Below are 13,452 nucleotides of genomic sequence, written 5' to 3'. Positions count from 1 at the left end.
TTGCCAAACACAGACTAAAAGTATTCTACAGTTTTTCTGTGTTCTAGAAATCCTGATCAAGCCTGCAACGACGACGTACCGTTGACGACAACTTGAGCCTTGCTGGAGTAGGTGGAGCCAAAGTGGTTGGTGATGATGCACTGGTAGCGGCCCTCGTCGGCGAAGGTGGCGCGCCGCAGGTGCAGGATGGTGGTGTACTCCATCACGCCTCCTGCGACGGCCGGCGTGTCGGCCTGAGTGCGCACATGCGCAAAGTTCTCCATCTCACCATGGCGGAGCAGCTCCTGGTCTTTGCGCCAGGCAAACGTTATGGGGGAAGAGCTGCTGCTCGCTGCCGTGCAGGTGAGACGCACATCGCTGCCGAGCACCGTCACCGTGTTCTCCGGCTGGACTGTGATCTGAGGCTTGGGAAGGTCGTCTGGATGGAGGCGGTCGTGCAAAAAGCAGGTCAGGAAACATATGGCAGCATGTGGGAATGACCAAAAAAGCAGCGCGCTTGCAAAACCTGACTTACCACACACAAAGCTGTTCTGTGGTGCTTCGAATATGCTGGTTCCCTGCAGGCTCACTGGGTGGGCACAGGTGGCGTTTACACCCGCCAGCAGGCCATGGGTGTGCAGCCAGAGGGGCAACCACTGGAGCTGGCAGTCACAGAGGAAACTGTTGCTCTGGATGAGACTAGAGGAAAGCAGAACACACTGAATCACCTTCAAGATTATCTACGTTTGAAAACCGTGTCATTTTCCTTCCATTTCATAACTGTACATGACTTTCCATTGGCAGGGTCTCCTACAGTGTATTATAAGCCTGGCGGGCTACCAGGCTTTACTTGCTAAGCTTTGCTTGTTCTATTTATTTTAGGGGTTTTTATGACTTGGTGTTGTTGCTTAGGTATTGTTGGTCATGTCTTCCAATAGCAGGTAATTACCTAGTGATATTTTCAAATTTATTCTCAACTTTTCACAAGTTTTAACTCAAAAACACGGAAAGTTGCAGGATGAGCCCACCAGGCTTAGCTAGTTTTATGGGAGAAACACTGCATTGGTGTATCATCAAATCTTGATAAAACATCATGAATTTTGTTGTAACATGCAAAAAAAAAAAAAAAAAAAAAAAAGCTCAATTTGGGTGAATTGTATATAATATGAAATTGTGTAAAAAAATAAAAATAAAAAAAAAAATGCTGCCACTCACAGGCTTTTGAGGTTCCTCATCCTGCTGAACGCATCAGGCTGGATAGAACGGATGGCGTTGTCACCCAAGTTCCTGTCGATGCAGAAGAAACTGGCAAAATCAGCTGTGTGACGGTTTTATGCTAAGATGGAAATATTGAGGTTTTTTCATATGTAGGTTAGCTCTGTCATTCGTTTAACAAAATCCTTTAGAAAAAAAAAAGAAAAAGTCTGACAGGGATTCTGTTTTTACAGCAGAGCTCAGCATATGCTCAATAGCTTGAGCCGAGGGAAGGAGGGGAAAAAAAAAACATCCAGGCAGAGATTGAGCTAGACTAACGAGACAGAGGCAGCTGGCCGCTCTGTCTTCTCCTTTTACAAAGACCCTATTAAATTGCTAGCAACCTCGCCTCTGCCAGCTACTTTTAGGCAGTCTCTGCTCCCCTGCCCTCCCTCTGCAGGTCTTTATGCCCAGTCGTTCTGCTGTGGGGTACTCACAGGTGTTCCAAGGTCTCCAGGCCGGCGAAGGCTTTCTTGGCCACCGATTTGATCTTGTTTCCAAACAGAGTCCTGCCGTCGCAGAACATGCAGGGTGTCGATTGATGGAGGGGAAGAAGAGGAGAGAAGAGAGAGAAAGAGAGAGACGCACAATTAGTGAGGGTGGGTCTGATGAGAGGAAAAAGGATTGGGGGTGCTGGAAATGTGAACTGGGTAAAGATTGGACAGGAGGAAGGGTGAGCGAGATTAAATGGGTTGCTTTTCAAAGACAACTTCTATCTGGGCGGTACTGTTTTGTTGGCGAAACCATCTATTAAATCGATAAATTGATTCTATCAATTAATTGAGTTTTCTGTTTATAAAGATTGAATTTTCGGAAAACTCCCAGGAAAGATGAATGAAACAAAAGCACACTTAAACCCCCCCCCAAAAAAAACCATATATATTATATAAAGAGAGAGAGAGAGAGAAATATGTTCTGTCATTTCCTAGAAGATGGAAATAAAAAACATCTTATATGTATTTGATTTAGTAGCACACGTGGAACAAATCTGGTTTTTGCTTTTGTTTGTTTGCATGAAAAGATCAGAATTGAGCTTTTCAGACTGCCATGGAAAAGTTGGATATGCGCCGTATATATGGGAAAAAAATTAAAAACGGATTTGGGTGACATTTGCCTGTTGTGTGAATGTAACATAATATTAACATATCTTAAAATTCAAGAAAGTTCTTCCAGTTTTAACTAAGTAGTGCCCCCTAGAGGCCAGGTGTTGAACTAAAAGATTGATTAAATCCATAATGTAAACGTATCTTGCTTAAAATAAAAAAAAAAAAAAAAAAAAAAACAATGTTGAGCATTGTGCAAAACGAAAAACAGAAAATGTAGCCCTCACCGCTAATGAACAATTATTATTTTTTTTAGCCAAAAAAGTGAGGGAAAAAAACCTGGCTAAAATGGTTTGAAAAAACTGGCAAGCCCTACCATCTATCCTTTTTCGTTCCACTACTAAGATAGTGAGAAGTTTGTGGCTATAATAAGACAAAATGTGGAAAGGATCAAGGAGGAGGAAGGCATTTGCAAAGCACCATGTGCTGAACACTTTGAAGTCCTCTTCTTGTTCCCCTTCTACATTTTCTTTTTTTCCCATGGCTCGCTTTGACAGCTTTGGGACACAGAGGACTGCTTCCGCCGACGGTACGACAAAAAAAACAAACAAAAAAAGGGGGCAGGGTCAGAGGGCGGGGCAGGCGAGGCGTTTGATGTTTGATGACTGAATACGGCCCTCGATTTCACCCTCTCTCGGCTCCCAACAACAGACAGTGGGAATGAGGGGAGCAGAGGACCGGAGGCACAGAGCAGAAATAGAAATGAGCCTATTGGGGGAGCGAACCCCCGCCAGCTGGAAGAAAAGCCCTTTCTCTCCACGTTTCTTGGGCTCTTTCTTTCGGCCGTGCTCACACTGGGAACCATCTTGGCTGGACGTCGTCTTTTCATCCTGCAGGTTGATGATTGCTTGCCTAGCGCCACAAAGGCTTCTCTCTCGCTCCAATTTCACAAATCGCTAACTTGATATAGAACAGCTCGGTTATAGGCAAAGAAACTCGTACAACTTTCACACATAACTAGTCAGATGCACCTGAACGTTATGGCTGACTGACCTCCTCGGCATGCGTTCGACGTCTACAGCGTCCTTTCGACAATCTGATTATTCAACATCTCTTTGTTAAAAACAGATTCGCACCCAGAAGTTGCAGAACATCATCCCCCGAGGATTAGAGCTCCACAGGGAAGTCGCTAGCACTGCAGCCAAACATCAGTCAGCGGCCTTGTCCTGAGATTATCCTGTCCCGCCATTATTAGACCAAGGAGCTAATTACCAGAGGATACTCTGAAAGGAAGCTCTGGAGCATCATGATCCAAATTGTGGAGGATTACACTCCTGAAGTCCTGAACCAACCAGGAACCACTATCATCACTTGGATATCTCGTTTGTTTCCAGGTTTTGGTGATAGAATAAGGGTGTTTTCACACCTGATTGTTTGGTAGACTCAGTTTGATTGGGGACCAAAGTTGTTACATTTTCAGCTGGTTCTGCTTTCACACCGAATTGAGTCAAACGATCCAACCATCTACCCTCCTCCGTCTGTTCAGAACTACTGAACAAAACAAAACAAAAACCTCCAAAGAAGACATGAGCCAAATTACTTCTTCACAAATTGTAAACAAAAATAAGGCTAGCGCCAAATTTTGGCGGTGGTAAGAGTTCTGTTTTGTCTTTGGTAAAAGCCATTTCTCCCGCTAGCATTTGTTTTGGTTGTATTTACCCAGAATGCCTTGCACTCTACACTTGTGTACTTCCTGCTTTTTTTTCTCTGGTCTGCTTCCGTCCAGATATGCATTCATATGTGTTCAACCGAACCGAGAGCTAGGTCTTTAGGCGAACCAGAGTCTGATTGTGATTCACACCTCCCCAAACAAACCAGACATTGTTGGCAAACAAACCAGAGTTCAGTTAAAGCGGACCAAACAGGGGTGGTGTGAATGCACCCTAACGTACGAGGGTTTTCCGGTTCTAAAAAGCGTAGTTGTAGTTGGAAGTGTAGAGTAAGTAAGGACTTGGATAGACACTTTTGATTTGAACAGAAACATTTTTTCTGTTCTCCTGTTTTCAAAGAACAGCAGAGAGAGTCTCAGGACAAGGGAGTGAAATGGAGGGGGTGGGAATGAATGTGGGGAAGATACTCACAGCTTGTTGAGCTTGTCCAATCCAGCGAAAGCCCCGTTGGTGTCCTCTATTGTGCCAGAGATGTCGTTATGGTCCAACTCCCTGCAGAGAGAAGGAGAGAAGAGAGGGAGGGGTAAGAAGGACCAAAAGGAATTGGACAGGGATTGGGGTCTGTCTACAGAGAAGAGTTTCCCAGCCCTGAAAGTTATGGGTTGCCCGCTCACCCACACTCTGACCCTCCTCCTCCCCCCAATCTGCACCTGGGCTGAAGAGCCCCTCTGCTGCTCTGCTCTGCCAACTGAGCAAATTCTTTCCTTCAAGAGGGATGGAGAAGTGCATGTAAGGACGCAAGCCCCCGATGCAAGGGAGCGTATGTTTAATTCATGATGGCATGGAGGGGACTGGCGAGAGCACAATGCCTCGTCGGAGGCGGGCAATTGGGAGTAATGGTGGCAGGTAGGGTACATCCAAGACTCTTAATGGCAGTAGGGGGCCACGCTTGGCCATGGTCAGGCAGATAGACAATGGAATCAATAGAGAAGAGGGACTTCTATTACAGCACACTGGGAGCTTGTGAATGCATCTGTGAGGTGCAACAAACTCTCAGATGAAGTCATCGCTGAGGAGAAGCCACGACTTGCCCCTTCCACATGAAGATCAAACACATCAAACTCGGAGAACTCCTCTGAATCGACAAAGGCCTTCCTCCGATCTTGAGAAACCCCTTTGAGGCTGATGGTCAGATGCACCTCCTTCTCCCTTTACTATCCAAGCATCTTTTATTCCTCCTTCTTCCCCCCTCCGTTTCTTTTCAGCCTCCACTGGCTGCTGCCTTTGGTATGGGGCTCGACTAGGCCTGCCAATTTCCAACACTTTCTGGCTGGCTGGATCTGAATCGCCATTGCCTTGTTAAAGCAAAGCCAGGAGTGGGTGGGTGAGTGAGTGAGCCGCCGTGGGGCTGAGGGACCGGCGGAAAAAGGGGGTGGGCCCCAATGAGCCAGCGACCCCCGTGGCCGAATTAGAGGGCTGGCTGGCTTGTTTAGAGCTTTCACACCCCGATGTGGGCTCCAGCCCCATGCCAGCACAACCAGCGGCACATACCCAATTAAAGCTCCCCCAGCTCTTTTTCAGAGCCCTGCCTATGCCTGTCCTCCCCTGCACTGATTAGATTAGGCCTGCCTCAAGAGACGAAGAGGGCAGAGGTTTGGACAAGGACAGGAGAGTCTTCAAAAACATCCTGCAAAACTAAAAATGGAACAGAAAAGTATTCACACCTTTGGTATTTTCTCCCACTTTCTCATGTTACAAGTGCAAACTTGTATTTCATTGGGACGTTTTTGCATAACACCTCTTTTTGCTGCATCAGCTCGTTTGGGGTATGTTTCCACTAGCTTTGCACGGCTAAGTACTGATATTTTTGCCCATTCATCTTTGCAAAATAGCTGTAAACATCAATTCACTTGTCTGCATAGAACTGTATTTAGGGGCATTGCATTAAAAAAAGTTGTAGATTTTACACATGTAACCATTTTTCTTACACTTCTGAATAGTAGGTCTATAACAGGGGTCTGACACCTAAGTGGCTTTTATTGAGTAACTTTTAGAACTGTATAGGCAATAAATATATGTCTTTGCAGTTTCTCTTACATATTGAATGTTTATGTGAAATATTTTTCCCCCCTAGGTTGCAAAGTACAAGGAGTTTTTTTTTTTAGTATCTATTTGAAATTTGAAGGTTCTCTGAAAAAAATGCAATCATTTACTTTTATAGAAACATTTGACGATTTGTAAAAACTGGTTATTTTGCTTTGAACAGTCAAATATGCAAATCAAATGCAAAAATGGCTCAGTGTTGTAAAGACTGCTGACCTCTGCCTGTTCTATGACGCAACGCCCTCGTAAAATATATTAAGATTTGTGGCTGTAATGTGGAAAAGTATATGGGTAGGAATGCTTTGGCAAAGCACATTAAGTGTTTTTCATGAGATAACACGCAGGGATAATAGCACAAACAGAAAATTACAAAAAAAACAACAACAGACAAATAAAGGAAAATATGGGTGATTAAACACCAGAAATAAAAACATGGGAAAAGAGCCTAGAGCTCATCAAAACTGCTCGTCTCTTCCCTGTGTGACCAGTAAACAAGCCCCCAGTGTGTCACAGAGAGAGAGAGAGAGAGAGAGAGAGAGAGAGAGAGAGAGAGAGAGAGAGAGAGAGAGGAAGAGAGAGAGAGAGAGACCAGTGTTTGGCAGATCAGCCTGCTGTGAGAGAGCTCATCTATGGAGATCTGGCTCTGCTTTTTGTGTTGTATGTGTGTTTTCTTTTTTTTTTTCTTTTTTTCCTAGCTTGGAAAGCAGCAGAGCCAAGTAAACTGTAGTTAAGAACCAAGACCCAAAAGGCTTTGAAGGATTTATCCATCGACTTTTTCCTCTCTTTGCTTCTCCCCCTTTATTTTATTTTGGCACCTTGTGTAAAAGGTGGAAGAAAAAGTCTTTATCCTCAAGTTCTAGACGCATGGAGGCATATCAACAAAGCAGCGCTTTCAAGTCCAGGCTTGTCCAGACACCAAACCGGAGAAAACGAGGAAAAGAAAGGCAGGAAAAAGCAACAAATAGCAACAGAGAATAAAAGAAAACGGCATGAATATACATGAATGCTAATCGGTCCCTCCAGGATGTCGCAGTGTTGTTTTGTGAGTATTGTGGTCGATATTTGTGGCACCTTTTTCAAAAAATTGCAGTTTTTTTTTTTTTACTTTATTTTTGTCATAACATCGTCTTCCAAAAAAGTTGAAATTGCTGCACATAACCTTCCTGAAAAAGGCAGGATTTTTGTCAATGTTAAAAGCGCAAAAAACGTTTACAATACAAATAAAATCAAGTCCTGAGGAGGATTCAAAGTGCAAAAGAAGAACTTCATATTGGTCATCCAAGGCAACATGAAGTGATTAGACAGTTTAAGCAACAAAACAAAAGAAAAACAAAAAGCAAATGTTACAGTTTAGCATCACACTTGCCTCAACTTGCAGGTTCATCTCTCAAAAGACGCCATGAAAGAGGAAGTTAAATTGAAAGAGGACTAAGGGGGATTAGTCAAAATTCAGCCGAGTTGCAGTGGATGGTCAGAAAACGTTAAAGTGATTGGTCAGATTTGCAGTAAGGTTGTGCAGACTGTTGGACAATGCAAGTCTGCACAAAATTAACAAATCATGAGTGAATTTGCATTAATATTTGCGATCACAACTTCCTGGAGCGACTGACTAATAGGACGGTTTGTAAAGGGAATACTTGGGCATAAATATCAAATATCACACAGGCAACACCGATATTTAACAGCTCAGCTTTCACTGCTCCCAAGTGGAACGTCTAACCTTATCTCTTCATCAGGGGCGAGAGAGAGAGGAAGGGAGGGGGGTTATTTTGGGTTTGGTAATATCGGCTCGGGGTGGTGCACTTACAGGACTCGTAGAGCCTTGAGGCCCCTGAAGGCTCCCTCATTGATGTGGCTGATGGAGTTGCGGCCCAGCCGCAGTGTGTGTAGATCCCCCAGCACGGCCAGACTCCCCTCGTCCAGACGGGTCAAGTTGTTGTACGACAGATTCCTGGACAGAAGAAGACGCAGACAGAAAAAGATGGGACAGCAGACACAGACAGACAGGGGGAAGGAAAAAAAAAAAAAGAAGTTTGCTGTGAGGTCTGGAAGGAGATGACAGGTTTACAGAACACAAAGACAGCTTGCAACATCATTAGACTTAAATTTCACGGCTGATTTGAAAGCGCTTTCCAAGCCTGTGATGTCTGTTTTTCCGTGGTGTAACAAGCTGCTAGCAGAATGGATTCAGCAGACATGGAAGCAAAGCTGAGATCCAAATCATTAAGCAGGGAGGAAACCGTCCTGGTTGGGACGTTACGCGTCTATAATCTACATTTACACACCAACAAGAGAATGTGGTAAACCCCAGAAAATAAAACCCAATCCTAAAAACGGTACAGTTAATGTGCTATTTGTTTACTCTGAAGCCTGCAGAAAACACACACACACACACACACACACACACACACACACACACACACACACACACACACACACACTCCCATGAGATAAGAACGCTGAATGAATCAAAGTTGTTTCTGTTGTTTTTGGAAAAACTGGATCTGATTTCTGTGTATTTCAGAAACAGACGCACCATTAAGCCGTTTCCTGGCTGACACAGTTTTCATCTGAGAACATGAACTAAAAAAAAACTCAGTTGGAGATTATTTATTAGGATATTTAAACAGATTCTTCTTCTTCAGTCCTTTTAATGTAAATAGTCTTAACCGTACCTGACTCGCATTTCTAGTTGTTTTTATGATATTCTGGATACATATGTACAGAAAAAAAACAAAAGTGCCAGTTAGGACTTTTGTAAAAAAAAAAAAAAGTTTGCAGCATTTTTCAAAATGGCAGCTTTGCAACGATATTAAATCTCTTTAAACAACTGTTGCCCAAATAGAAAGTATTGTGCTCGCTTGAATTTTCCAGGCAATTAATTGATTTCTCATTCCGACAGGCTTACTGGTGCATCTCTTCTGTTTTTTTTTTTTTTTATTTTATTTTTTTTACATTTTGTCTGTTGCTAAACATTGCATCTTAATTATCATGAATCCTCCAGCAGCAACTGTCCAACAGTCCCTCAAAGACATTATTGTGCATTTTATTGCCCTCTCTGTGCCCCTCTCTGTGGCCAGCCCTCAGGTCTGCTTGACCAGCCATGTGTGCAGAGATTCCCCCCACTGATGACCGGCTCAGCCAGGCGCAGTGGGAATGCAATAACAGCCTCCTCATAAAGACGAGTCACTCGCCTCTATCAGCTGCGAGGCTCATCGCAGCTCTATAGATAATAAAACCCGTGCGAGCTGGGGCGGGGAGAGCAGAGCACCGGGAGCAATCTGCCATTCATAAGATGTGCACACAGGAAGCAGCGCCGAGATACACAGAGCAAACTCGAATGCACGCCGTCCACCACTTTATCCCCTCAGACCGCTCGGCGTAAACAAGCCGCGGCGCCACGGACGGCTGAGGCTACCTCACGGTTCGCGACGCCCCGAGCCGAGCGAAGCACTTTAGAGCGGCGTTACGACACTCGTGTCAACAGCGCAGGGAAAAGAGAGAGAGAGAGAGAGAGAGAGAGAGAGACCTGCGGATAATAACTCGGGAGACAAAGGCTGGAGAGGCGATCCTCGAGCGTAATTACCACAACACAAACAACAGGGGATTACACGGCCCTTTGCCGAAACCTCAAGCTTCGGAGACGAGCACAAAAACTCTTGTCGAAGGGCTTGTGTCCCATTGAGCCCGGCTCTAATTATGGGATAAACAGGCTTATCCTGAGAACGGCGTGGCGTATAGAGTGTTAAAGGAAAATGTTATCTAACCCTGGGTGAAGACCTTGACGGTGAGAGTTGGGTTACTGAAAAAAGAAAAAAAAAGAAAAAGAAAAAAACCACTAAAGCACAACTCGATCTGTCCTCCAGGTATCCAGGATATATATATTTTTCTGGGATTGTCTTTTTCAAAAGGTTCAGGCTCATTAACCTGCGAGGACTTACAGTTCCCTCAGCCTCTGGCAGAACTTCCAGCCGTCAGGGTTGATGCGGGCTATGGAGTTGTTGCCGAGGAAGAGCTGCGTGAGGGAGCTCAGGCCGTACAGGGAGCCGCTGTTCACCTCCGTCAGGTTGTTGTACTCCAGGTGCCTGCAGGAAGTACATTTTAGGAGAAAACAAAAAACAACAGCAGTGAGCATGTCCTCTGCAGCAGGTCCGAGCATTCCTTGTCTCAAATTTAAGACGAGGAAATGCAAACTTGTTTAACTCACAGGACTTTCATTTTGGACAGGTTCCAGAAGGCGCCGTCAGTCAGTTTGCTGATGCTGTTCCTCTGCAGTTTCAGCACCTCCAGACTGGACAGACCCTGGAAGGTCAGACCCTCGATCTGAAGGATCCGGTTCCTGTTCAGCTCCCTGCAGGGTGGACGGACAGACACGGCACCTCTAGTACATCACACACAGTAAACATTTTAAATCAGAGAAACAACCTGGAGTTAGGCGATTAATTACTGGTTGTTGAAGATTTAATTTTGGGGGGAAAAAAAATCTGAATTTGTTTTTTTCTTTTCTTCCAATGAACTCCTCGTGTTTTTGTATTTCAGAGCGATGTCAGAAAAAGGACAGCCATTGTGTTTGACACGCCTGTTTTACAACTTCTATTTATAACGTCGCTGAATTCAGGTCAACTCTACGTCCTTATTAAAGCTGTAATATTAGTAAAATGAAGTAGTAATTTTATGAGAGCTCCTACACAAAAAAACAACAAAAAGTTCAACTGAGGGACGTTGAGCATCTTGTTAAGTTAGTATGAGTTTTACAGATAATACTTAATAGAAATACTTCATCTTTTGACACCACGATTGTGTGAACAAATGTCTATTTCGAAGAAAAAATCACACAGAACGGGCTGGTTATGTCAGATTTCAATAACAAGAAGCTTTTTTCATTAAAATAACTTTTTTTCTCCTAATTTTAAGACGTTTTTCCTGGTAAAATTGTCTCTTCGTTCTGCTAATTTTTTTTATTTTACTCTTGTAATTAAACAAATATTTTCGTAGCCTCGCCCTAATACTCCGTTGTATAACTCACAGAAGGGATGATTGAAATAAAAACTCTGAAAATATTTTCTGTCATTTGAAATTTAGTTTTTTTTTAGCAAAAACAGCACACAAAATAAATAAAAAAAATCAGAAAATCAGATTTTATTTCTAAGCCATATCGCTCAGCCCTATAACAACCTTATTTTTCTCATTTTTTCTCTGTCTTTATTCTGAACAGGCATTCAACACAACCAGCTTGAACCACTGAATCCTCCTGGTGACATCGAGAGACAAGACTTACTTCTGAACTTAGCTGTAATAAATAAAATTAACAAAACAACACAGCATCAGATGCAGAAACTACACGCGGTCTCCTCTTGTATGCAACATTAAACTGTGCAGCTGCTGCGTTTGAAGGCTTTAAAAGCCCCCAGGGCTTCCGGAGACAAACATCCATGCAGGTTCTTTTATGTCTCGCATGCATCACCGCCAGCATCTGGAGATACAGTGTCACCCGGACCACCTGTCCAACAAAAGGCACCTGAGGAACCCCGGGGTGGGACTCCCATTACACGAGCGGCTCCGTCTCCAGAGTGAAGGCGTTGAGCAACGAAATGGGGTCGTTACGCTGGAGGGAAGTCGGACGAAGATAATGGACCACGGCGCTGGGATTGAGCTAACCACTTTGGGGATATGGAGGAAGGCAGTAAATCACTAATAATACAACTCTGGTGTTTACCTTGTCAGGCCTTATCCACCCCTGGAGGTATAGCTCACACTAACAGCGCTCTAAATGTTAAACACACAGCGCTCAATCAACAGACACCAGGAAGCCACTCCTCGACCCAAACTCTTAAATCCTCTCGGTTCTCTCAAGTCTCCCAAAGATACACAAGGGAAGCGCCATTCGTTTCCCGGCCTGACTGTGGAGGTGAACCGGTCACGCAGATTTAAACACCTTTCAACGCACAAACCGTGATTTAAAAAAAAAAAAGAGAGAGAGAGAGAGAGAGAGAGAGAGAGAGAGAGAGAGAGCGGTACTCACAGCTGGGTGAGTCTCGGGAGCTGGAAGGCTCTGATCGGGATCTGGCTGATGCGGTTTCGGCTCAGTCTCAGGACCTGCAGCGTTGAACCCAGGTGATCCAGCGCTCCGAGTTGCAGCGTGCTGATCTTGTTGTTGCTCAGGTATCTGAAAAGAGAACAAAGATTTACAGCAAGCCATGGCGGCCAGCAGTCTCCTGCATTATGATAAAAACGCACACAAAAAAAACAGAACCCTCTGCCTCACGCGGTACTTACAGGTCTCTGATTTGAAGTCCGGCGGGAAAGCCGTCCCCCCGCAGGTCGGTAATGTCGTTATTGCTCAGGTCCAACGTTTCCACGGAAACCAGCTCTGTGGTTCGGCTGCCATCGATAGTGCGGATCTTGTTATGATGTCTGAAAAAAAAAAAAGGAAAACCTTTAGCATCGGGTGTGTTATGAAAATTACTTTGCTTAACCCACGGCGAACAAATCAGTCAAGGCACTCCAATCCGCTCCCAGTTCCTTAAGCCCACTTAAGGCACGGCGAGAGCAGGGTACACAGAACCAAGTGGCCACAAACCGAGTCCTTTAAGAGCTCCCAAGCAGAAGCCGGCCTTCTGTAAACAACTCCAAGGACACAGAAGAGGCGGTCACCGAACGTGTGATGAAATGTACTGATGGCAGCACGTTTTTGGACGCAGGGAAGTACGAGGACATGGTCTGGCCTTTTAAAGTGGACCCCAACAAATGTAAGCTGGCAACTGAGATGGCAGGAAAACTAAAGCGAAGGACCACAGTGGAGATTAGCGACACGGAAACGTTCCGCCTGGCTTGCCGTATGTTTGGTCACGCCGCATGTGTCTGACGGAGACGTGTTTCAGCCATGTTTGGGGGTTTTGTAAGGAACGATGGGGCTCATGTCTGCGTTCCAACAACTCAAATTTAAGAATTTTTAAAAACCATTATGAACGGAGTTTGAGGCCAATATCAAGAGAAATGTAGAAACTTTGTCCAGCCAAGTGATGATGAATTTGCAGTTACTGAAGATGTAACTGCAAATAGCTAGCTAGCTAGCTGCCATTGTACGTCACCAGTGAATAAACTCTGGCTTCAGTTACTTGCGCGGTCTTGTAGCATGAGAATCCTGCAAGTTGAGTTATTCAAAATGGAGTGTTTTTGTTGTTAGTTTGCGCTTTTGATTTATGAAACTCCTAACTGACTGTTCTTCCTGTCTGAGACCATTAATTAATATTTTTGGAAGGGCAATTTTCTGTTTACAGAGACTTCCTGATTTTATTTTCTGTTTATATTGTATTTAGGTTTTTACATCCGTTTAACTTATTGTTTTTGGCTGATTTGCTTACGTGTCATGGCTATTTAAAAAGTCTTCTGTTTCCAGTGTC

General features: G+C 44.3%; 1 protein-coding gene across 1 annotated transcript in view; it reads right to left on the bottom strand.

Annotated features, from left to right (window-relative positions):
* Positions 1-13,452, bottom strand: part of lrig1 (leucine-rich repeats and immunoglobulin-like domains 1) — a 45,408-nt gene that overhangs the window by 8,507 nt on the left and 23,449 nt on the right. The window contains exons 4-13 of the mRNA XM_015012669.2: positions 12,326-12,463; positions 12,072-12,215; positions 10,257-10,400; positions 9,991-10,134; positions 7,857-8,000; positions 4,418-4,498; positions 1,671-1,742; positions 1,195-1,266; positions 515-678; positions 80-418 (exon numbers count right to left, since the gene is read on the bottom strand). Of these exons, the coding sequence (XP_014868155.2) occupies positions 80-418; positions 515-678; positions 1,195-1,266; positions 1,671-1,742; positions 4,418-4,498; positions 7,857-8,000; positions 9,991-10,134; positions 10,257-10,400; positions 12,072-12,215; positions 12,326-12,463 (1,442 nt within the window). The remainder of the gene's footprint in view (positions 1-79; positions 419-514; positions 679-1,194; positions 1,267-1,670; positions 1,743-4,417; positions 4,499-7,856; positions 8,001-9,990; positions 10,135-10,256; positions 10,401-12,071; positions 12,216-12,325; positions 12,464-13,452) is intronic.

This window comes from Poecilia mexicana, unplaced genomic scaffold, assembly GCF_051168715.1.
Source record: "Poecilia mexicana isolate PSO_F unplaced genomic scaffold, ASM5116871v1 scaffold_5, whole genome shotgun sequence".
In the NCBI taxonomy this organism is placed as follows: domain Eukaryota; kingdom Metazoa; phylum Chordata; class Actinopteri; order Cyprinodontiformes; family Poeciliidae; genus Poecilia; species Poecilia mexicana.
Note: the sequence above shows the minus strand (reverse complement) of the source record. Positions and strands in the feature narration are given on the sequence as shown.